At 51.2% G+C, this 25,480-nt stretch overlaps 1 protein-coding gene across 3 annotated transcripts in view; it reads right to left on the bottom strand.

The window, feature by feature from the left end:
- The window catches only part of ERI3 (ERI1 exoribonuclease family member 3), a 129,816-nt gene that overhangs the window by 12,390 nt on the left and 91,946 nt on the right, over positions 1-25,480 (bottom strand). For all 3 annotated transcript variants that reach the window (XM_053951065.1, XM_053951067.1, XM_053951066.1), the window contains exon 7: positions 24,425-24,524. In XM_053951065.1, the coding sequence (XP_053807040.1) occupies positions 24,425-24,524 (100 nt within the window). The remainder of the gene's footprint in view (positions 1-24,424; positions 24,525-25,480) is intronic.

The following is a 25,480-nucleotide window of genomic DNA, read 5'->3' as shown; positions in this document are numbered from 1 at the left end:
TGTTACAGTATTGAGCTCTATTGACTGATAATAAATTCCAAACATCATCCTGGTCATAAATTTATCTGGAGATGATGAAGACTCAATAATCTAGTCATGCAGATAATATGATAGGGCCTTAAAAAAGATCATTACATTATATGCCAAAATTAAAAGTGAAATACACTTTATTAACACTGTTTCCACACTTGGGGCCATTACTTGTTATATCCCCTCTTGCCCTCCCACCCACCTGCATACCATCCCTCAGGTCAGCCAGAAAAGGCGAGACAAGGCAGAGCTGCCACAGCTCTACCCTAGCAGGAACCTGGCAGAAGGGTAAGGGGTGGGGCAGCTTGCACAGACGGGATGTCCCAGCCCGACTCCAAAGATGCTGGGTCCTGCCTGGTACAGCATTGCTGCCCTGCCTGTTGGGCCATGGCTCCTGAGCATCCAGGTATTTCAACAAACCCCTACCTGATCGGGCCTGCAGACCCTGGCTGCAGTAATTGGGACAAAAGACAGCCTTGTGTCCCACATTTAGAAGAAAAAAACAACTTTCTGCAGCTTCAAGTCTCCTGAGAAAGCTGCCCACCCACTGGGGTTAACCCAACAGCTCCCATCTGGCAGCTTCTCTCCCACAGGTTTGGACAAGCTGCAGAGCCAAGACAGGGGTGCCCACTCATGCCTGGCCATGCTGCAGTGTGGCACGGAGAGGTGCGGAGCAGAAATGGGGATGTGGGTGCAGTGGGTGACCCCTCTGAGAGAGGAGGGTGCCCTGCAGGCTCCCAGCACCCCAGTGCCAGTCTCATCGAGCTGTCCCTTGGTGAGATGGTAAGGGCTGGGCAGCTCCCAACCACCTGCCCCAGGGCCTGGGGTTGGCCCCCTCCTTCCGCTGGCCTTCCAAAGAGATTCCTCTCCTTTAATAAGAAGGTCACAGCCATTTAAACTCCTCTGATGAGGGATGGTGTCTTGTGCCCTCCTGCCTGGCAGGGCTGGCCTGGCCATGCTCCCGCCTGCAGATCAATGGCACACAGCAAGTTTAAAGCATCCCCACCCCAGCCCCCCCTCCTTTGGCCACCTTCCTCTCCAGACACGCAAGGTGACAAGCGCTGGGGGGCCCACGGATCAATGCTGCGACACGGATCGGCTGCCGAGAAAAACCAATTGCAGATCAGATGGAAACCGACTTCTTCTTGTATCTGCCCGGCTCTCTCAGGGATAGATTGGCTCGAGAAATCCGATGGTGAGAAGAGACAAAGGGGGAGGTGATGGGGAGAGGAGGAAAGGGCTGATAATGCTCCTGCCGCGGCTCTAATCTGTGACAGCCCGAGGATTTGCTGAAAACCATTATCACACTGCTCTCCCTTCTCTTGTCCCTGATAAAGCCTCGGCTAATCTGTTTGTTGCAGGTATTGAACAATGCATTTAGCGAAACAAGGGGTGTGTGTGCCTGCCGAGCAAATTTTTTCCCCCTGCACCTCCGGCCTCACTGAGAGGCAAGAGCAGGGATGGTTTTGGGTGCAGATTTGGGTGTGGAATATGGGCTGAAGTACCATGCCTGGCACAGGGAAACATCTCTGCTGACTGCCCTTAGCGAGTTTTGAAAGCCTTTCTCTAGGCACTGTGTTCTATCTTTAAAACGCAATCGCGGAGGGCGACAGGCGAAGCCCTGGCGATGCAGCAGCGCCCTGACAATCCCAGCGGGAATCCCACCGCACTCCCTGCCGCAGTCCCACGGGGCACAGCAGCCGAGATGGGGTGACACAGGGACTCTGTACCCCGGGAACAGCTCCCGGCCCACTCATCTGCTGGAGTTTGCTCGGCTAGCGCCTGCCTGTCCCAGGGCTGACCTCACCCCTCCCCTTTGTGAGAGGCGCTTTCTCCGGGGAGGAGAGATAATTCAGTGGCTGTGAAAGCCCGGACCTGGGGCTCCCGCAGCCGCCTGTTACAAACAGTTCTAGTGGAACATTAATTATAGTAATTTAGCCGTGGAACACTAACTGCAGCCAGTGCAATAGCATTCAGTACATTAGTGGCTATAACCCACTCCTTAAAAAAGACATTTGGTTACTGACAGCTGATAAAATGAGTTGTGAAGCATAACCAAAGGGGAAAAAATAACCAGAAGTGTGCTGGGAGCGAGCTGTGGGGTGGAAGGGTGGGGGGCAGCACCCCACAGGGTACTGGGGGTCGCAGGAGGTGCAGGCGGAGGGGTAGGAGGTGTCGAGGGGCCGCAACAGGCACCGTCCTGCCCGGCACATGGCCCGCGGGCTCCCCGTGCCTCGGGCAGGGCGAGGGCACGGCTGCCACTCGGCAGTATGTCAAACAGAAGGACATTTCCTTCTATCTCCCAGCCGCCGCCCCAGGGTACAATCCACCTACATTCAATCTTTACTCCACTACACATGTTTCCTTTCCAGCCTCGGATTATTTTTTATCATCAAATTACTGTGGTGATAAGATGGAGTAGATGTGATAGCGAGCAGAGCGTCTGTCCTCCCCTCTTTCCCTCGCCTCCCGCAGCACTCCTCCTTCCTCCACCACCCCCAGCCCCCTGCCCTGAGCAGGCAGGGTGCTATCCCAATGCCAGGGAGTGAGGAGAGACCCCCCTGCAGCCAGATTCGCTGGCTGGGACCAACCCGTGGCTGACAGTGAGTGCCTGGATGGAGGCAGGCTGCAGGTAGCCATCAAGCTGTCTGGGAAAACTTGTAGGTGCCCTGTCGTGGTGTGGGACCCTGCCAAAAGCCAGAGCCCAGCATCCGCTCCCCACTGCTCTGCTGCAGCACCCTGACTCCCTCAGAGCACCCAGTGCCCCAGCCTGGCACCAGAGGTGTGACAGCACAGTGACACCAGTGAGGCAGCAGGGACACAGGGGAGCCCTGATGCAGGGGGGGCCAGGAGAAGTACAGCCATGCTGCTACCAGCCCTAGAAGCACTGCGAGGGCCTGCTGTGATGAATCCTCCCCTTCTCCTTGTTTACTCCAGTCTGCAACAAATGAGTCCCTGTCTGTCCAGAGATAGCTCATCTGGAGGAATGCTCTTTCAGACCTCTCCCTCTAATCCCTATTAATTTAAATAATGCTTTCCCACTCTTCTCAAAGTATTTATTATTTATCAGGTTTGTTTATTTGTAGCTAACAGGTAGCGCTCAGCATGCGTCCCCGGCACAGGGACAGGGGCTGTTCATCACACTGACTCCCCTGCCATCCACCATCCGTCAATTACTCCTGCTTCCTTTAATTAGTAATGAGGACTAATATCTCTGCCTGGGATGGTGGCTGAAGCGGAACTTCCTCCGGTGGCATCTGAGCAGCACAAGGGAGGGGATGAAAAATAAATAACCGCGCCAAGCTGTGGCTGCTGCTCCCAACCGAGTAGGGGTGCTCGTCAAACCCACACACCCCTTCACAGAGAGGGTCTGGTTCCCTGTACACCAGAGGCTCCTACCCAGCAGGGCAGGGGAGGTGATGCCTGCCAGGTTCCGATCCACGGGTGCCCTTTCCTGCACAGCAGGGCGACCCCAAACCACGAGGGAGCCCCTGCTGAGTCCCAGATGCTGAACTCTGCGTGGGTATCAGCAAGGGGAAGACTGAATTAAATGCCTATTAGAGCCTCTGGCCTTGTCTGGCAGGCCCAGGGAGCTCTGTATCAGAACATGCCATCCAGAGGCAGCCTAATAGCGAAGGCAGCACATGATATAAATGGAGCCCCTTTGATTTATTGACTGGGAGAAGTTTTTACACGATAGCCCATTAAGACGGACGGCTCTGTTTACAGCCAGGCCATCTAGCTATAGGGACCCTGCACTGGATGGTGTGTTTTGCTATTGCTCTTCAGGCAGACATCTCATTAAGGGGAACAGCATATGGAGCTCTTTGGATCTATACTTCACGAGTCCTGAGGGAGGCTTTTACCATTTTTAATAAGCGGGCAAGGTTAGCAAACCTGCAACGCAGTGACCTCCCCTCCCTGTGCGATGGATCTCCCTGAAACAGCAGAGAGCTGGACTCACCAGGTGCATGTGGGACTCCATAAATCACCTCCCCACTGCCATCCAGGGAAACCAGCTGGGGGGGATGGCAGTGGGAGTATGGAGAAGGCAACAGCACAGCCAAAATGGGATGGCAGCCATGCATGGCTCAGCCAAACACACTGGGGGCAGGCAGCTTGGTGGGCAGTGGTGTGGAGTGTGCACCTGCCCACTGTGCTGGTCAAGTGACAGGCATCACGTGGGTGACTCAGCTGGCAAAGGTGCTTTAAGGAGAGAGTGTTAACATGATAGCCCACAGTGAAGGAAACAAAACTCCCAGCTGGATGTTGAGGGGGGATTATTCCATATTCAGTAACATGACTGTTTAGGAGAACAAGTAATCTCTGACAAAGACCTCTGGCTCTTCTCTGATCTGATAAAGCCTTGCAGCCTACAGGCAAGCTGGTCCTTGCAGGGACTGCCAGGGATGAATGCCGTGGGCTGGAGCTGCTAAGGCAGGAGGAAGATTAGGAAGGCAGGCACGTGGGGAAAGCCACCATGGGACATGGTGGACATGCTGAAACAGCTCACCCAGAACACTTTTGCAAAGGAGAAGGGCTTGTGCAAGGTCTGGGTGTTACTGCTCAGGCACCTCTTACACCCCCAGGGACAGTAGCACAGACACATGGCCTCAAGGCAGTGGTGACGCAAGCTAATATCAGAGCTCCCACCATATACTCCTGGCCTGGGTACACAGCTGTGTGCCCACTCACTCCCAACAACAGCTATCTGGCTCTTGCCCATCATCCAGACCTCAAACCCCTGTTTTCCACTCTTGCAGTACAAGATGAGAACTATAATCATCACCAATCACTGGCATTTAACTTAGACATGCAAAACTCACACCAGAGAAAAACTATCAGAAAAATCAAGGAACTGAGAATGTGGTTATTTCCTTTTGAGAAGTCAGCTTAACTATGGTTGGGAAAGAGGGAATGCAAAGAAAGACACACAGACAGACGTGGTGGCATATTTGGGCTGCTTTCCAGCAATTCTCTCACAAACAGTCTGAGCATCTTTGAAATGAAATTTTGTAGGTGATTAGCTCAAAATGTGAACTTAATTGCTTTTGGTATTTAAAAAACCCCATTAAATTAAATGGCCGAGATATTGAGGCTTAAGCGATGGCTGCTTCTAATGCACAGTAACTACCAGCCTCATTATGGGGACGCCACATCCAGCGGCAGAATGCGCAGACCCGTGTGACGTGACCGGTGCGGATCAAAAGCGCCCTCCTTGCTCACATTGTTGGTGAGAGGATCTTCAACAGCAATGAGAGGATGGCTCCAAGCAAGGCTGGTATGGAGCAGCAGCATGCCAAGCTCCTGGTTCACCAAACCTTCCTTGTTGGACAAGACAAGCCAGACCTTGTCTGGAAGCCAAGGGAGTATCAGCCTCCTTCAGCTTGACAAGAGGAGCAGCTGGAATGGCACAGTGCCCCACTGCAGGACATGAGAGTCCTGCTCTTCCACGACATGAAGGTGATCTCCACCAATCCACTTTGATTACTGTTTTTTGGGGATCCCACAGTGATTGCACTGCTCACACTTAAAGTGCGGCAGATGCACAGCTCCCATGGGTGACTATGAAGTGATGGGAGCCTGGTTGGTACCATTTATCCCCACAGACAGCCCCTAAGCTGGTACCTTGCACCTCTTTATGACAGCGCTGTGCAAAGGAGCTCTCCTTCACCACAGGACTGGCAGCACTGCCCTGCTTTGCATTTGGTGCCACAACACGCAGTGCTTTCACCTTACTTTATTTGTTTGTTTAAATTATTTACACTCCTTAGATGCAAGATTGCTCTCCAAAAGGAGCATCCTTTGGCTGCTGCAGCTTTAAAATGACTTGCATCCATCACTCAATCGCTTTCAGGTCAAACACACGCTCCTGACTTAATGACCACATTTCCGCAGCAACAAATCTGTCACCGCTGTTTGTTTAAAGCCAACAATCTGTAGGAGTACTGTGTGCAAGGATTGAATTAACTCAGCATCCGAATGACTGTGGTGCCAGATCATTCAAATTGCACCTTTCCTGAGATCTTCCAGCAATGTTAATTAATGTTCCTTGGGTAATGTGCAACATGCTGCAGTGCATAGGGTTGCTGGAGACAGCAAAGCCCGACCCCTTGTAGGCCCAAAGACATGGGAGCTACATTCCTGGCTGCCCCGACCCCAGGAGCACATGGGGGATGTGTGTTGGGAACAAGGAAGGGCTGGTGGCTTCCACTTGCTCTGATGTGACCTACAGTGATTTCCCCCCAAAATTTAATGATTCATCTGAGACATTCCATACTGGATGTTCAACTCACACTGAATTCTTTTCCCAGGAAATTCCAGCCTGAACCATTAATACATTGCCATCAACAAGAATGACAAGAATCTCACTATTTCCCTTAAATTCCAGTTACTTGCCAGTGCAAGGTTTATTTGTATTTGCCATGATGTTTCAGAACAAAGCCTTGACATCTGTTGGGAAGGTGATTTTGGGAACCCAGAATGTTTTGGATTTCCCATCAGAATGAAGCCAACTTTGGGCAAAGACAGCTGTGTGTGGCCCTGGGCAGCTGCACGTGCACTGACACCCATCCCAGTGCTGGCCCCTGCTTCCAGCTGCTGCAACTGCCCTGGCACCCACCCTACACACCTGCGTGGGAAGTGGGGACCCAGCTTTCCCGGTGCTCGATGACTTCCCCAGGAAGTGCGAGGGAGGAAACTGTTTCATTGAAACACTTGCACCAACAAGAGCTGGAGTCAAGGCACAGACAAGCAGGAGGAAACAGTGATGGGGAGCTAGTGGGGCTGGTGGTGGGAGCAGCTGAGATGATAGCTGGACATGGGGGAAGGGATTGGGACAAGAAAACAAGGACAAAGAGCTGGTATGTGGATGGAGAGGCAGATTGAGCTTGGCAAAATGTGCAGAGAAGGAAGGAGGGAGTGGGATTCAATCTAACACCAAACCACCTAGGTCTCCTGCTACCATCCCCAGCCTCCAGCTACTCCAGCCCTTGCCCACCAGCAAGTCCTTGGCACAAAGTCTCCATCCCAAGTCCTTGGCCATGCTCCCTGTTTTGTCTGGTGCATTCACATCTCCATGGACCAGAACCGGGGTCCAAGGAGGGGTCCTAACCTCAAGAGCTGGAGCCTTCCCCCAGCCTCCACCTGTCTTGCTGCAGTTAATTGGGCCACTGCTCTAATCTCTACCTGCCATTGATTTAAATTCAGCTCCAATTTTCTTCTTTGACCTTCTCTCCTCCAGACCCTGCTCGCAAACAGAACACAAATCCTCAAACATTCTCTTCATTTTTCCCTGCAATATTCCAGCATGCCCCAGTCCCAGGGTGGGGAAGGCGATAACCGGTGCCTGTTTGAGCCTAGACACTCACACACAGGGATGGGCACACAGGTGCCTGCAGAGACCTTCCCCAGGGCACACTCACCCCAGCTCCAGCATGGAAATGGAAGTGGTGATGCTCTGATATCATCCAAATGGCAAGAGAAAAGCATGATAAGGGGACTTCCAGATGGTTTCCTAGAAAGGACAGCTGCCTTTTTTTTCTAGGAGCCTGTGAATCCAAGGAGGGCACGCGGCAGTGCTCCTGACTGTGCCCAAGTCTCAGCTGCTGGTTTTGCATCCAGCACCCATCCAGCTGGGGGATCTTTTGGTCACCTGAAAACTGATCCATTTGTCCTGAGCCCCAGCCCTCTGTGGGCTGGGATGCTCCAAAGGCTAGTGTAAGGAGATGAGCCAGCCATGAGCTAGGGGAGTATCTCTCCTCTGCTGTGTCTCTGGGGCCATGGATCAGGCACAGAGACCAGGAGCACCTGATCCCAGCTCCGTTATGCCCCTGGTGCTCTGTGCCGTGATCTGGAAGGGGAGCCAGCCACTCGGAAGCAGTTAAAATCATATTACAGTGTGCTGGTGCAGACAAGCAGGGGAGGTGAGGGTCCAAGACAGTGCCTTGGAGATGTTCCTTGCAGAGAGACACTGCCAGCACCATGAGGAATAGCGGGGGGGACCTGCCAGGGGGGTTCAGGATGGGAAAAGCATCACCCCTTAACACCCACACCTTCCTGGCCCCAAAATGGGTGGCAAGGCTCCTTTCTCAAGAAATCCTAGATGCCAAATTTCAAAGCTCCTGGGTCCTTCTTTTCCTGGCAATAATTCACTATGTAAAGAGGCTGGATATTTATAATTATGCTCAAAGTGGCCACTTTGAAAATCTATATAACTCTAGGCTCCCTGTACATCATTATGTCAAGTCTGTGAACGGAGGCATCCATCAGAGGCCTCACATCACAGACCTCGGAGCTGTGATAAACACTTGGGAAATGCTCGCTGAACCCCGTATCCCACTGCTGCCTTCTGGGCAAGAGACTTGGTCTTTGGGGGGTGCCCCCATAGTGACTCCTCCTGGAGGGATGCCACTGGGTGTTCCTGAGTCACTGCTCCCAGATGGGGATGGGAGCAAGGTCTGAGTTCCTCTAACCCAAAGCCTTTTCTTCTGACCCTTACTGTCCTCCAGGAAGGGGGGCTTTCCTTCAGGTGGGACCATCCAAGCCACCACCCCATTTCCACACTGTGGGCACACTGTCTGCAAAAAGGCAGCTTCCAACTCTCTGTCTGGGAAAGCCCCGGTGCTGGGAGGGTGGTGAGCTCTAGGAATAAGATACACCCTTCAAACGCCAGCTCCACTCTCAGTCATCAGATCCCCACCTCTTGGCCCCATCAACCCCAGGATTTCCTAAGTCTGACTGAGAAAGGCTAGGTCAGCAACAAATGAAGGGCTCAGTCCCCATTCTCAGCAGGGAAAGCAATGCAGGGAGCTGAGCTCTCTTCACCAGCGAGATGCTTGCTGGAGAACAGGAATGCCCCTCTCTGCTGTGACAGCGCGGTTGAGAGGACGCACAGCCTTTGCTGACGCTTTGCCCAGGCTGTTTTTAAAAATTTATTACTCTGTTGCAACATGAAAAATAAGACAGAGAAGTAATCATTAGTATAACTATAACTCCCCGTGCAATAGTCCCACTTGTAAATTGAGATTTATGATTGCAGCTGCCGATATTTTAGAGGCCGGAGCAGGCAGCGGTGGCAGTACAGCCCAGCTATGCGCTGCCCCGCCACAGTTACAGTTTATCACAATCTGCAGAGATTATTGCAATGAATAATACACAACAGGCTGGCAGTGAAGAACTATTCCCGATCAAACGCTTCTGTAAACAACTGAATAAATAATATTGCTCAGCCCCTCTTTAGAGCCCTCGGAGGCCCAGGGAAATCTCTCATTACTCAGCAAGAGAGGCAGCAGGGGGCTTGGAGATGCCATGAGGAAGGGATGCAATGACTCTGGGCAGGCACTGGACATGCCAGGTATGGGCACTTGTCAAGCAGACAACTCACTCTCTCATTTTCTGTCAGAAAAGGAGGCCGAGACACTGAAAAGACCTGCTCATGGTCCTATGGTTCCACATGCAGCCATGAATAACTTGCTTGGACAGACTAATGCATGCAAGCTCAGAGAGGTATTGCTGTCCTCTCTTCTGCTTGGCAAGGCTTTTGCTCACTTCTGATATTGAGTTGGCAGCAGGTAAAGAGCAGGTTGTGGGGCAACCTGGCCTGCAGGCAGCTGAACCCCATCCGCAGCAGGGATGGGACATTTGGGACCGAGCCACTAGCAGCAGGGCTCCATGTGCTCCCTGAAATGTCACTAAGTAATGCAATGTGATCAGGGTTGTGTGCCAACAGCTGTAGAAAGGGCATTTCTTACACAGCTTGAAAGGATAAAGTTCAGCTCCACAATGCCCCAGGTTCCCCCACCACAGCGAGCTCTGGCTCGGCTGCCACACTGTGCTGCCACAGGTATCAGGTCTGCAGAAACTCTCACCCAGAGGGGGAGCACGGAGGACCCATCCCATCCCTAGCACCCATCATGCAGAGGTGCTTTATTTACTCTCCAAATGTCTACACTCAAAATACAGTCAGCACAGGAGGAGGGACTTGAAAGGGGCTGTCGAAGAGCTATAATCCTCCTTGTGCTATAAACTAGCCCTGCAGCAGCTCTCCAGTGTTTCAGATCCTTCATACTACTCTTTTCATGTGGGATGGGTGCCCACATACCTCTGCCCAGACACCTGCAGGCAGGGAACATTCATCTGCATCTGTGTTCTGCCTGCTCCAGGACCAGACTCTCACCTGTGTCCTCCCAACAGGCTCTACTCACAGCTGGGTCATGGGGAAAGGCAAGAGGAGAAAAGCAGGAAAGTTTGCATCCCCACATGCACTGCTCTACAGTGCCTGCATGTGCAGCAATCAGCTCCAATTAATCCCCCCTCAGCTTGGCCCGCCCGCTTCATTACCTCCCCTTGATGAGAACCATCAGTGGGGCCTGTAGGATTTTGCTAATTAGCCTCACTTCGTTTATCATTTCCATTTTCTCCCAGAGACGCTTGGCTTGCTGGGCGACAGCTTCATCTCCTGCTGAAACAATGCGGCCCCTTCTGTGCCTGTCTCACTTAGCGCTGTCACCGCAGCCATTATGAAATTGGGGTTTCATTTACACACTAATTAAACATTACAGCTTGTTCACAATTACAACATGGGGATGAGGAGGTAACTAATTACTTAAGAAATGAGCTAACATTTATCTCTGATTCTTCCCCCCCCAGTCCACCATCCTCCTCTCCAATCAAGATTAGAAATTGTTGTTGGATGGCAGCAGCCCAGCAGGCCCCTGCCCATCTCTGCATGTGCCTTGTCCCTTTTAGGGGGCTGTACTGAGACCCTGGCCCGGGGACAATCCATCAACCCCTAATTGCAGCTGGGATTATGGGGGGCTGTGACAGTGGTGTGTGGCACTGTGCCAAATGGGCTGCACAGGGACGAACTGCGATGCTAGGGATGCCTCCGTCCCACCTAGATCTGCCCAGCAATGAGGCATCCCTGGGACAGCCCAGCCACAGTGGTGACAGGGACTGATGTATTCCCTGGGCATCACCTTCCAGGCTCTTGCCTGTTGGGTGAAGGCCTGGCACCGCACAGAGGCCGGGGATGCCAACACACCCTCCATGTCTCTGCTGATGGGCAACTCATCCTGAAAAGACATTTTCTTCAGGGAGGAATTAACATTTAAAACTGAGAACCATTAGAGTAAATAAACCAGGCTGTCACTCAGATCAAAAGGCAATGCAAAGTGTGGGCTTGGGACAAAACGGGCCCTGGGGAGCAGGCAAGGAGAGAAAGGGGCAGGCAACTCTTCGTTCATCCTTAAGGATGGGGTGGATGAGATGGGCAGGCCAGCACCTCGTGTTCAGCCCAGCAGGGCTGGGTGCTGTCACCAAGAGAGCAACAGCCTCCTTCCATGGGCAGCACGGGGCTGCCATGTGCTGCTGCTGCAGGCCAGCAGTCCCTTTGGTCCTCATCTCCCTGCAGTGCATGCAGTGTGCAGCAACCCGCGAGCTACACGTGGGTTAGAGGACAGTGGAGATGGGTGACAGCAACTAGGATCATCTTGAGATGGATGCATGGCTGCCTGCAAGGCAGCTAGCCTGCTGATGGGAGACAGGCTGGAGAGGCCAGAGATGCTGCTGCAGTGCCTGAACACTGCTGCAGGCTCTGGGAGAAGGATCCACAGTTTTCGAAACACAAGAGGCTCCCCCCACATACAGCCCTAAGCACTGGAAATACTTTCAGAAAAAACATCTAGTTCAGCACCAGACAATTAAGGTTCTTTTGCAACTCTTAACCCATGATTTTGAGACAAAGAATTTTGTGCTGGCATAATTTGAACTGCTAATTGCTTTCCTGATCCGTAGTCAGTGAACTGAGCAGAAGTGGACACAGAAAATCACGTTCCCTGTCTGGGGGAAATTCAGAGCCACTCTCCAGGGGGAAAGGGATGCGCTCTTCTTCCCTCTGAGCAGCTTAAAATATAATGATCAGGAAACAGTTAAGCAAAAGGGGGGTGAACTGGTGGTTTGAAAAAAAGAAAACTCACACCACTTTATAATAATAGAAACAACTCATTCCCATAGTTTTTATCCTTCCTGTCTTTAGCCCACAAAAAAAAAAAAAAAAAAAAAAAAAAAAAAAAAAAAGAAACCCTGAGCTAAACTACTGACACTGGCTGGGAGCTTAGAACTGCTGCATCAAACAGAGCCCTTGAATCTCCTGAACATAATTGTGCTGCCCTCTAACCTCAACCTTCAATCAGTGCAGTGTAACTATCTCATTTTAGCCTACAGGACACACCCCTCTGCTAACTAGCAGCCATATTCTTCTCATTAGGAGATTGCTCTGGATGGGAGCGCAGAGGCAAAGCTGGCGTCTCTCCTTTTCTCTCCCCCTCTGCCTCTCAGCTGTTATGTATGTACTTTCAGAGGGGGAGAGCATAAGCAGGGGTCTTTGTGGGTGCTGGAGATGACCCAGCTGCCAAGCCCTAAGATTCCTGGACATGCACATAGAGCCAAATCAGTGGTTCTTGGCTGAAAGCACACAGCATGGGAGAGGGGACCCAGCCCAGACACCCCCAGCACTGGGCAGTTGGCAGTGAAGGGCTGGAGTGGGCTTCCTGGTAAGGTGGTGCTGCTGTGCCCTCCTTGGGGCAAAGGGCTGGGAGTCCTGCTGTCTGCAGGCTCACCCCATCCACAGAGACATGGGAGAAAGGCTCCTGAGGTGGCATTGCCAGGGCACAGGTCCCCTTCCCTCTGGAGCCTGGCTGAGAGGTGGCAGCAGGCAGAGAGATGCATGCCTTGAGAAGCCAAGGCAACCAGCAGCACCAGTGCCATGCCTGCTGCTGCTGAAGTGGGCAGGAGACAAAGGGCAATGCAGGGTTGGTGCACTGCAGGAGGGTCTGTGCAGAGGCAGCCCTTCTGGCTGCATGGATGCTACCCCTGCACATCACAGGCCTGCAAGTAATTAACAGTGAGGCTAATTATAGTGGGAAAAGTGACCCAGGACTACCAGGCACTCTCCATCACTGTGGGGTTTGGATTGCATCTCTGGGTAGGGGTATTCCATGGTTAAAAATCAGCTCTGTGCCATGGGGGGATGAGGAAGGACAGCTCAACAGCCCACCCGGCATGACAGCCCAGCCAGCTGATTCTGCTGCATCCCTGGGCCATCAACTGGCCAAAAACTCATAGGAGCTCTTGAGCCCTTCCTTCATGCCATCTCTTCAGAGACCTCCAAGGACACAGGGCAGACATGTCAGACTACAGTACTGAACATGGAATCTTGGTCCCAGTAGCATGGACTAGTACACCCACCCTTAGCAGTGACCATGACCCTCCCCTCCTGCCTCCCCTCCAGGTCCTGTACACTCGCAGCCCAGTTCAGGGCCCAGGCTGGGAGAAGCTGCTTGTGCTCTTCTGTGTTAGAAGAATGCAGCTTCCAAGCTGGAGCAGGATTGCTTATGACTCTCAGGAACAGATGGAAACACTGTCATCACAGTGCAGCTCACTGCGGGTCTCTCCTGCAGAATCAGGAACAAACCAGAACTTGGGTGATTAATGGCACAGCTGGGATCAACCTGTGCAGTGGCAGCTTTGCCTTTGGGAAGAGCCTCAAGGTATGGAGGATATGAGCAGATCCCCTCTGATCCCACTGCAGACCCATGAAAAGAGCAAGGCCATGTTGGAAAAGGGCAACAGTTTGGCTGGTGCAGCTCTCCCCTCTGGCCAGTGCCTTTTGCCCTGGGATTTCAAACTGTAAGCAACTTGGGAGTGAGGGAATTACACTGATTTGCGAAAGGACAGAGAAAAAACCCGTATTGGATAGACCTTTATGTGTCAATGCTCATCTTCCCCACCCAGCAGCATCTTCCCCATCCAGGCCTTATCCCTAGATCCTCTGCTGAGCTATAGCAGCTATTAACACACTCCGAGTTCGTTATCTTAAACAGGCCACTCAGGACATGGGGCCACGATCCTGAAACCAATTAATGTGATCCTTTGATATCAGGGGAGAATGAAGAGGGGACTGTCAGCACCACAGCGAGGCAGGAGTTACGGGTCAGAGCCTAACAGCACAGAGGTGCCCCTTAGCTCTTCACAAGAGGTGGGGGTGGCAGGCAGCTGCCAGACCTGGCTTCTGTCAGAGCCCTTCTCTGCATCCTCAACCCTGGCCTGGCGCCACTTCCCAGGCTCGGGGTAGAGCAAAGGAAAGAAGCATCATGGCACTTAATGGGGGTCCAGATGCCAAAAAAGCCACTGCTGCCCTGTGCCTGGGTCAGGGCTTCCAAGAGGAAAGCAGTGGTGCTACCACATCTCAGCACTCATCCCGGCAGAGCAGCACTTGGCATGGAGGAGGCTCCCCTCTGCCGTGGTGGGCATGGCCATGGTGCTGGCAGTGCTCAGGCTTAAGGCTCCAGGCACCCTGGAGTGCCAGGGGCAGTATCATCCTGCAGCCCCCAAAACTTTCGTCTTTCTTTCTTTCCTTGCTTAGCTGTTTTTTAAAAGCAGAAGTTATCTTAGCGAAGTCTTTTGGGGGAGGTGGAAAGAGAGTAGGAAGTCAAAGAGAATCGTCTTGCTAGTCAAAGCCTTTAACAACTATTTTTAATATCAGGCAGAGGAGCAGGATTTTGAAATGAAACAGACAGTGCCTCTTTGATGGGCGAGCTATAGATCTTGAAACAAGGTCCATTCCCTCCTCCTTCACTAACTAACAGCCATATTTCTCTCATTAAAGACAATCTGGCTGTATTTTCAAACTTCTTAACAAGGCGATCACCGTAATTTGAGATTTCTATTATCCATGCTCCTATTACAACAGTCTTTTAAGCAGACAGCTTTTTTTTTTTGCTTTCTTTCCCTGACTTTGTCTCTCCCCTCAAACTGCCATTAGTGGTAATGACGTGCAGGAAACGAGCGCCAAGAACCACCTTTTTTCCCCCCCTTCTTTTTGGTACTAGGTTGCGTGGGGGGAGCAATAAGGAATAAAATAAAAAGCAAAATGAAGTTTGGTTATCTCTTATCTGGGGTTTGGCTTTTAATCCACCCAGGAGTGCAAAGGAAGGCAATGCTGTACCTTATCTCCCTTGTCGATCGTGGGCCCCCCTCCCCAAAGACCCCCATCTCTCTCCCCTTCCCAAAGGTGCCTGGTCCTGGCCCCCTCCCTGCCCCATTAGTCCTTTACTGGGCTCTGCCAGATGGATGCAATTTGCATAATATCACCAGTGGAGGCTGGCAGATCAACTGGGGTCACGCTCTGACATCTCCAGCACAGTCTATCTCCAAGTGCTAATTTGGACTGCATTGATCTCTCTTTCTGATTTCTTTGTCATTTACGTCTGCCACGGTTTGACAGGAGATACAGAGACAGACAAGAAGGGAAAAGAAGGAGGGGGGAAAGAAGAGGAGAGAAACAAAGATTGTAGTTACAGATGTCTTTAAGCGAAAAAACAGATTAATCCAAGGACTCCTCAGAGGGTCGCAGCTTTGAAACATCCTAATTATCCTATTCTTATGAATTCCTGTACAGACTTCGAGGGGGGTCTTATCAGGGAACTCAGGGGAATGAAAACTTGTTAAATTGCAGTGGAGTCTCTCTAGCTGACTGCTACCCCCTGCCCTCCTGCACCTTGCAATCGGTTCTCATTAGGTGAAGCGGGGCAGCTCTAAACCTGGCGTCCCTTGCTGACACAGCCTTCCCTCTGCACCTCTGGCATCACTCTCCTTAAAGGTAGATCCTTACTAAACTTCGTCAGGAGTCTCTCTCCTCCTCGCAAAGGCTGACCACAGTGCTCACCAGTCCTGTACACTCTAGAGAGGACAGAGAGGGGACAACATAGATGCCCAAACTCGAGACAAGGGCTAATCTGAAAGGGACAACAGCATGCCTGTGATCCCCCCGGATGCAGTCATGTAAAGGCAGATTTGGGGACACTACTGTTGCAGGACAGTAGGACATTAAAAGACACCTTCCACCAAAGTCCAGTGTGGAGCAGGGCAGGCAATCCGTGCCATTAACTGAGATGTTTATGTTCATTAACAGGAAACTCTTTCCCTCCTCACAGGTAAGGGAAGACATGCTACCATTTAGCCTCGTCTGGGACATACTGCAGAGACACCAAGGCACCAAAAGAATCTACAGGAAATCAAAATGTCACTCGGTGTTTTACGTTGCTACTTTCTACAGAAAAAGCTCTGTAGAAAGTTAATGATCTTCCAAGGCTTCTCACCTAACACATCTCACTGTATCAGAGGGTGCATCATGGTGCTTAGGAAGTGCTGTCTGTTACAGGGGTGGGACAACAAATGCCAACAAAGATGTTCTACCTGCCCAGCACAATATTGGACAGGGCTTGGGCAGTGCAAGGGTTGTTCCAGTAGTGCGAGAGGGGGACATTTTCCAAGGCTCAGCCACAGACAACTACAAAGACTGGACAAATAGCCAGGAGTGCAATGGGTACATGGCAGTGCAAGGGTCAGTACAGCACAAATCAGTTCAGGTCTGCACACTCCTGCTTTTGGGACTGGCGGATCACTAAAACAGAGCAGATATAATACAAATATAATACAAACCATCAGCCTCTCCCAGTGCTCCCATTAAAACTGTTGAGAGTGATATGAAAAATATATTTGAAAGATTTTTCATCTGTCACTGGGGACAGAAACTGGGCCAGGTGTTGAGCTGAGGATCACAACTGGCATGGGTAGAAGGGAGGAAGGGAAGGACAGCAAATCTTGCCAAGGGAGATAGTCCCCACTGCTACTCCTAAAACCAGAAGCCAGAGGAAGAGGGTAGAGCCGCTGCTGTATCAAAGGGCAGTTCCGAGATGATGGCAATGCTGGGGATCATCCAGATCTCAAGATCCAGGCTTGAGACAGACTTGCCCCGGTTTGCAGCTGGGCCTCCCAGGCACTGCAGCACAGCAAACAATCCAGAAATCCCTCTTAAATCTTCAGTCTAACACTGGTGCTGGTAACAATTGCTTCCAGCCAGAAGAGAGGGACTCGAGCATACCTTCCACACATCCCCAGGGAGCAGGCACTGCCACTGCCTGCCTGTGGGCTGGGAGAAGCACATGGAAGCACCCTGACTTTTCTCAGGCAGTTGAGGTCCCTGCAGCCGTCATACTTCCTCCAAAGGCTGCTCTCTGGGGACCTCGAGCCCTCAGCCAAGGGCAAGGTGTGACAAACCCATCACACCTCTGTCAGGCAGTCAGGGGTCAGATGGGCACACGACCAACTTTTGGCAGAGTAGGATGGAGGGGTGAGAGCAGTCAACACAAACACTCAATCATCCTTCCTTTCTTTCTTCTGTGCCTCCTTTGTTAACTGCAGGAAACAGCTGAAAGACCTTGAGTTTCCCATTGTAGCATGTATGGGAACAGAGCTGCAGTGATCAGAACATACCCCCTGCTGCTCCGGGGGAAAAAGGGAGAGCAGAATCCTTTCTAAAAAGGGTTTACGATTAGAAGAGTGTTCTGTCACTCTGGCGCGCAGTAATCCACTGCGCCACCAAGTCCCTTCAGAGAGATGTCGAAAACTTAAATGACTGAAAGCAAAAGAGCCCCGGCTCAGGTTCCCAGGCAGCCAGACATCCTAATTATCTTTAGATCCACTCCCACATGGAGGGGAGAGAGCACACAAGAGTAAAAAAAAAAAAAAAAAAAAAAAATATATATATATAAAAAAACGGGAAAGAAAAGAAAAAGAAAGAGAAAAAAAAAAGACTGTCACATTGCTTTTTTCTTTTTTTAAAAGCTTGTCTCTGCTCACTGCTTTTCCAGCTGTGACACCTCTCACGGTAGTTAATTAGAATCATGTCACCGCGTTAATGTGCTCTGACTGGACTCTGACAGTTGCTCGTCCTCTAACTGGCTGCCCCGGCCAGCCCTCCCTCCCCGCCGCTCCTCAGGGATTTGGGGCCCGGTGCTTGCAGCAGGACCCCTCACCACCCGCCAGCCGCGCTGTCCCTGTGCCCATGGCCCAAGGGGTGGCTGTGCCGGTCCCTGCATCCTGCCTGGGTGCCGGGACACGCCGCCTGGCCGCGACACCCAGCACGCAGCGCTCCACCTGTTCTGGATCTGCCTGACCTTTATGAGTGCTAATTTAAAATGACACTGCTCATTTGGTGACATTTCTGTTGATTTTTACTTAAGTCTCCTTTAATTATTTAATTCAGAGTCCTTCCCCTTCTGCCTTGAGCAGGGGCCACTGCGTGCAGGGCAGTGCCCCATTCCACAGGAGTGAGCTCCGTTCTCAGCTCTCCCTCTCAGGATCCCTCAGCAGAAGGATGGTGCTGTGCAAGTGTCACTTCTGCTGTGAAGCAAAGAGCTCAAAAGGAATGGGGTATGCCTGCTCTGGGGGAGCACAAGGTTCTCTGGGGCTTGTGCCACACTCTGGGACAGACCAGGATAGTGGGACTGGCACTGCCACATGGGGTGGGACGAAAAATAGTCAAAAACATGAAGTTCTACAAAACGTTGTCCACCTCCTTGCTCCCCTTGCCCTGATGCAGGGGAGGCAGGTGGGCACCAAGGATGACCGAGGATCCCACAGATGCTGGGAGAGGCAGGAAAGACAGGAAAGAAAAACAGGGAAGAGTGAGAGCAGGCGGAAAAAAGGCCAGCGAGCTGCCAGGACCACACACCTCCAGCACCTCGCAGGGTGATGCACAGCCTCATCCGCCCCCGCCAAGCTCCAGGGGGGAGAGCAGGCGCTGACAGCCCGAGGCCCCCATTAGGGCGGGTGGCCCGTCACCTGCCACCGCGCCCGGCCCTTGCCGCCCTCTCCTTCGGTGTCGGCGCAGGGAGCAGTCCAGCGCCACCGAGCCAGAGCGGCGGAGAGAGCGATGGCTCCGCCGGGCAGGAGGCACCCTGGCAGGCGCTGCCCCGGCTCCCTGCGGTGGTGGCAGCTCGAGGTAGTTAATTAGAATCGTGTCACTAAGTAAATGCGCTCTGACTGGACTCTGACAGACGCTCACCTATGACATTGGGGGCCAGGAGACAATCCACATCAAACTACTGCAGTGTGACCCTTTTAACACAAAGAGTAAACTCACTGCACATCGAGTTGAAGCTCATTAAAACTGTCTACTCTGCGAGCATCCCATTAACCTCACTGTTAAAAACACGCAATTCCTCTTCTTCTTTCCGAGGCCTAATTAATGCTCTGGATCAGGAACAATATCACACCCTAACCTTCCGAGATTTCCAATCAGTAAATGAAAAGAGAGAGATGGAGGCAGGAAGGCACGGTGACTTGCTGCGTCGCTCACCGCATGGGCTGCTGACCTGCCCAGGCAGGTGGGGCTTTTCTGTTTGGCATGGGCAGAGATCCCCCCACAGAGGGAGCACGGCACCGCCCCGGCAAGGGAACTGTGCAACAGGGAAGATGGTGAAGCCATCTGTGCACAGGCTCAGAGCTCACAGGGTTATGACAGCTGGTGTAAAACAGCCCAGTGAGGGCACCATGTCACAATGGGTGCTACTATGGGACCAGAACTCCTGCTCACCTGGGATGGGTACTGAGGGCTCACTAGCAAGAGCCACAGCAGCCTAGTTACTGTCTTTCCCCTAAAAAGTAAAAACCAAACAAACCCCAAACCAGACATTTACATCTAAATCTAAAATCACAGTAATGTATGTGCTAAAACTTAAACTTTAAAGATTCAATTACATTCAATTAGATTCAAAAAAGATCAGTAGCAAGGAGTAATGTCATGTTTTAAAGACAGTCAATGCACTGGAGAGGGAAGCAGAGCTGACAAAGGAGAATAAAACTTTCCTAGCAGGAGCTGCTACTTTTGCAGTTTAGGAAATTTTTTGCTGGTTTTGGTGTATTTTCAGTTCAAGAACTGGCTAGTTCAGAGCTAAGAAACAACAAAGGATTGAAAATAAAAAAGGTTTGTCTTTTATCTTTCCATAATCAGTGAAGATAAACAAACCAACCAACTAAGGTGAGAGAGGATGAGATGTACACATTCTAACACCTTGAAAGGCTGGTTTCCAGAAACACTCCTCCAGCTCACTGATCACTTCTTGCTCTGGTTTCATGTACCAGGGTTTTTTTGGTTTTTTTTTTTTTTTTACCTAAAAAATATTCTGAAATTTACATTTCCTTCCATAGTAAATATTTCCAAGGGAAAGAGGATTTTCCTAATAAAATCAATCCAAACTACTGCTGAGGTACTTTAGCATGGTATTACAGTTTTCATCCAAAAGAGCAATCATGAGTAATAATTTAATCACCAACTCTTCAAGAACAAACAGTAATTCGCCATTTTTCTATTGTAAAAAATATTTAAAAACTAAGACTGAAGGCATATTATGTTACATAATCAATAAAAATAAATGTAGCAAAAATAAAGTATTGGAGGAGTAAAAGAATAACCAGATTTAACAATTGGGCAGTAGTAAGGAAAGCTGCATTTGGTTTGATAGGTGCTGTTCAGTAAAATTTGACCTTTTTTTCAGGGAAACACATTTTAAAAAAAGCAAAACCAGAAGAAAATCAATTTCTAAATGTAGGTGATCTGCTGTCTGATTTAAATCACATCTAAAACCTGAGATTTTAATCCTTCTGATTTGTATGAGTCTCTGAATCTCAGCAGAGACACCCCAACACAGGTACCCAGCTCCACTGGTGTGGAGGCTGTGAATGCTGCTCTTTGCGTGCGAGCGCCAAGATTCCCATTAAAAGCTGCAGCTTGTTTTTGGCAAGCACCGCCTCAAACACATGTGTTAAGAATGGCAATGTCCCCATATATGTAAGACTGAGTAACTTCTTGGCAAGACTCAACTTCATTTTGCTGAGGGCCAAGAAAACAGAAGACAAAGAGAAGTTCCTCAGCCCAAGATTCTACAGCCCACACTAGAACTGACACATATCTAACCTGTGTTAGAGAAGAGATGGAAATTGCATAAAAATTTCCTCTCTAGTCTCCAGGGACACATTCAGCCCAGAAGGAATCCTTAGAGCTGGAACATCAAACTGAGAAAGGGCATGAAAGAATAGGCTTCATACCCCTTTTGCTCTTTTCTGATCTCCCAAGGAATTCCTGCATCCTCACTCTCTGGAGCAGGACTTTTCTATCTCCTTATCCTGAAATATTTACATTTTCCCCCTTCCATTCCTTTTTCCCTCTCAAGAACACAATGGCACCAGACCTGCACCCATCCCACCCCAAGACAGCTGTATTTGCAGTGTATGCAGATACATTTTGGTGTATTTGGGAACACAAATCACTCTTCTAACCTCTCAATAAGCTTTGCAGCTCACTTGCTCATGAATAGAAACCAGACAAAAGCTAGAACATGAGCTCCGTACAGCAGCTTGCTGTATGTGCAGCTGTGTGTTCCAGGGGATGTAGGCAGAGTCCACTGTGCTCCAGCATGAGCCCATCCTGCCTGTATCCACTGCATGCTAAAGGTGGTTCCCATCCAGAATCTGGCCTTGGCTCTGCAGGGTGTCAAGCACCCTGAACTCTGCAGATATTGAACACAGTGGAGGAAAGAAGATGAAGCATAGAGCAGGACTGGTCCCAGAACATGTCAAGTACAGGGATTTGGAACAGATACCTGCTGAGACAGTGAAACAGAGAGTGATCTGAAAACAAAGCAATACAGAATCCATCAGGCAAGATGGCAAAATTCCTTGCAAATTGTTTGCAAAAACAAGTGGCTATCCACTGCAATTTTTCTGTCAGATTTGAAGGGAAACATCCGTGTTGTGCATTCCTGCATAAGCATGCTGAGGCTCCCCAGACTGCCAGGAAAGGAGCTGCACAGACACTCTTACACTTCATGCTACCTGTGAAACTGTGGAGACTGGCTCTCAAATCTCCTTGCTGCTCCCTTCTCAGTCCTCTTTGGTTTGCAGGTTTTTGGCCATCAGTGACCCATGAGGGCCATGAAAATCAGAGGCTGACCCCCCCTTAGACGACCCAGGAAGACTCCTCTCAGCTCCCGAACATTCCCTCAACACGACTGCACGCCAAGGCTGAACACGAAGAGAAGGGAGGCTCTGGATGGCATGGGCCCATCCCCAGATCCACAGCCAGCTCCTTGTCTCACTATGGGCAGCAAGAGGCTGCAGTCCTTTATTCAGCTGGGAAGTAGGGCTGTGTTGGGATCAAGGCCCCTTACAGTCAGAGAGGGAAAGGAAAGGCAGCCCTGAGCAGAGAAAGGGATGGATGGCTCCTGATGCATGAGCAGTCAAAAGCATGAAGAAGAGAGAGATAAGGACTGTTGAGGCTGCAGGGTGACCATCAGCAATTGGGATGACTATGCCCAATCCCAGTGGCCAATATGGAAGGATTTGGCTGTGGAGGACAGACACTTTCTCCAGGATGAGGCAGCAATGTTGGACCCAAGCAAGCCAGGCTGTCTCTGCAGTGAGTAGTCCCTCCTCAGCCCTTGCCTTGGGAACCTCTTGGGCTGTCACTAGAACTCACACCTGATCCATGCCTAGGCCAGGATGGGAAATGAAGTGGCCTAAAAGCCAGGAAGCTGTTCCTTTGAAAAATGCCAGGCAAGACACCAGCATTGCCCCAAGCCTTCTCCCAGAGGGACATGGGGCAACAAGCCATGAAGCCAGCAGCCCTGACAGTAACTGTGCCTGGTGGTGCCAAGCTGGCTGGGAGGAGGAGTTCTTCTCCCCAGCTCCAGCTCACTCTGGGGTACTCAGCCTGCGGTAAAGCTACCAGGCACACGGTGCCAGCCCAAATGGAGCAGCCAGCAGGCTGTAACACACAGGGCACGTGTGCACCACTGGCAGTACCAAGGAGATGGAGACTGTCACACTGCTGGCCTGGCATCCTTCGCAGGGAGGATGTAAACCCCTTCCAAGCAGTGTGGGAAAGGCAGGTTTGCCATTGGGATGGAGTGCTGCAAGAAGGGAGCTTGGGTGCTGGGCCTCGCTTTCCATGGGCAATTAGCCCATGGCTCACTCTGTACTGGAGAGCTCCTCCACAGAGGGAGTTTGGCAAAACTCTCCTAAAGGACTGGAATGGTGAAGGACATGAACAGCAAATCTCTGAACTCTGTCAGGCAGAGGAGTCACACCTCTGCAAGACAACAGTGCTGAGATAAAGGGGCAGAAACCAAAAGCAGACAGATGATACTCCAGAGAATGAGGACACTTTGTTGGAGTAAGGGATGACAGCAACAAGAGAACTCATCACATAAATAAAATGAGGAATGATGAGGCAGAAACCAACTCTGCATCTACTAGGAAAACATCAGAAAAAGCGCAAGTCCCCAGAGCAGGACATGCACACACAACTCCTGCAGTTCCTGCTCCCTCCCCATGATCCTCCCGACAATGGCACACAATCCAGGCAAATCTGCTCCCAGGCAGGGAAGCAAATTTTAATGCTACCTCTGTCAATAATGCAACCAGATCCATAGTTCAAAAGGACCCTGCTAATTAAAAGCTGGTGAGCTTTAAATAATTCATCTCCTTAACTTGGATTGATTGGAGAGTTTAATGGTTAGAGTCTTGAAACAATATTAAACAGCCTCTTCAAGGCCCAGGTAGCCAATGACTTTTCCAAGTAAATCTTACCTCCTTGCAAACTTTAATGCTCAAAAGTCACTGTGGATGAAGGGCTGGGAGGCAGAGAAAATACCTGACCACTGGTCTCCAAGAGGTGATCTACTGCTCCACAGAGAAACAAGACAGACAAGAGTGATGCAGCCCTGAGTCACAGCCCTGTCTACAGCCCAGTAAATCTGAGCTCCTGCCTGTACCACAGCCTGCTGCTGTACCAGCTTCCATCCCCAGTGTTAAGCAGCAGGCAGATATATGGCCTCAGTGTCCTGGGCCAGGTCTCCCTCATATCACTTTGATCCCTGGTGCAGAGGAGTTGGGGGATACATGGAACTCTGCCACTGTTTACCTCAGAGCACTGTTGATCACTTTATCTTGGAGCATGCTGTAGGACCATGAAACTCGTCATATGTCCTAACAAACAGGACAATGATTCAGTTCTCCAGCTGGGAACACGCATCTTCACTCTGCAGTGTTTTTCCAGCCACTTCCCAAGCTAAGCAGCACAGCCTCCTTTCCAATGACTGCAGTATCCAGAGCAACTGGAGGATTGGTCCAACAGGGAGAGCATCCCACCCAGCCTGGGGACCCTTGCGCTGTGCTCCAGGCACCTAGTGCTGACCACATCCAACCTTAACCCAAGCACTGCTAGAGCAGTCTAGGAGAGAAGCAGCTCCCCAGCCAGAGGGACAGGCAGGTATGTCTGGCACACCGGCATGTCCAAGGGACAGAGAAATCATCCATGTGCCCATTCTGCCCTGACACATCTTCATCCCTTCCACCAGCTGGGGACTCTTCAGTCCTTTGGCTTGTTCCCAGCACTCCAGACTGGACAATGTCTTACAGCTGAGGCACGTCCCACACACTCAGGGTGGCAGCTGTGGAGATGGAAATGGCACGGGGCAGCATCACTCACCTATCCCGCTGTGAGGCCTCCCTATGTGCTGTAGGTTCAGTCCTTTGTTCATGTCTAAGAGCCCGTTCTTTGGCCAACTCCCCATGGCAAAGCTGTACGCCTGGAAGAGAGAAGCAGAGGGTCAGACACAGCCCATGTGAAGGCATGATCTGTACTTGCCCAGGTCTGACTGCTCCTGGGGCTGGAGTGGGTCTGTGTTCACCGTGTTCAGTGTGGACCCGCACATCACCCTCGCCACAGCTCTTCTGGAATTGCCCACACAAAGTGCTCTCAGCCTGCCCTGTCCCACCTGATTCTCCTTAGGGTGTTCAGAGCCTCTGGTGGTGTCCTGTACACATGACAACCCTTGTGACAGAGGGGTTTGCATCACTCAAGGCCACCTTTGCCATGCTGTGGGGGGCAAGCCAGGGACTATAAGCTCATCCCCTATGTCCCTTAGTTGCTCCAAAAACATCCACCCATTCCTGCCATAACAGGGTCACCAACAGGGGTCAGGGAGTTTGGAAAGGGATGCTCATTCCCAGGCTGGCCTGGCCAGCAGGCTCCTTCTCTTCTGGCAAGCACAGCCCTCCCAGTTCCCTCTCCTTTCCACCCCCAGGCCCCAGTTGCCTCGATTCCCTCCATGACTGGGACAAATCCTACTGGGAGCACTGCTCACCCCACTGCACAGAGCCTGCAGCCTGGCTGGAGGGAGCCTGCTTCATACCCACAGCATCCCCTGGCAGGGCTTCCAGGGAGCCCCAGCAGCACAAAAACCCACTGGACAATGCAAACATAAAAGCAGCCAGGCCTCCGTGTCACACACACAGCTGTAATTACAGCCTGACAGCCACGTATCTTCTTCATCTTGAGGAATTAAGCTCAGAACGCATTGTGAGCAGTAAGAAGGGTGCGTGGGCTTAGCGTCGCTCATGCTGGCGCTATCTTTGCTGCCGTGAGGGCCATTGTCCCCAGATGAGATCAGGTCAATCCAGCAGCCCCTATCTCCCTCCTGCAGCGGGGGATCATCGCTAACTGCAGCCACAGTGTGGCAGGCATTGCCAACACCCTCCGCAG

This window comes from Vidua chalybeata, chromosome 9 (assembly GCF_026979565.1).
Source record: "Vidua chalybeata isolate OUT-0048 chromosome 9, bVidCha1 merged haplotype, whole genome shotgun sequence".
Lineage (NCBI taxonomy): Eukaryota > Metazoa > Chordata > Aves > Passeriformes > Viduidae > Vidua > Vidua chalybeata.
This window is presented reverse-complemented; position numbering and strand designations above follow the sequence as displayed.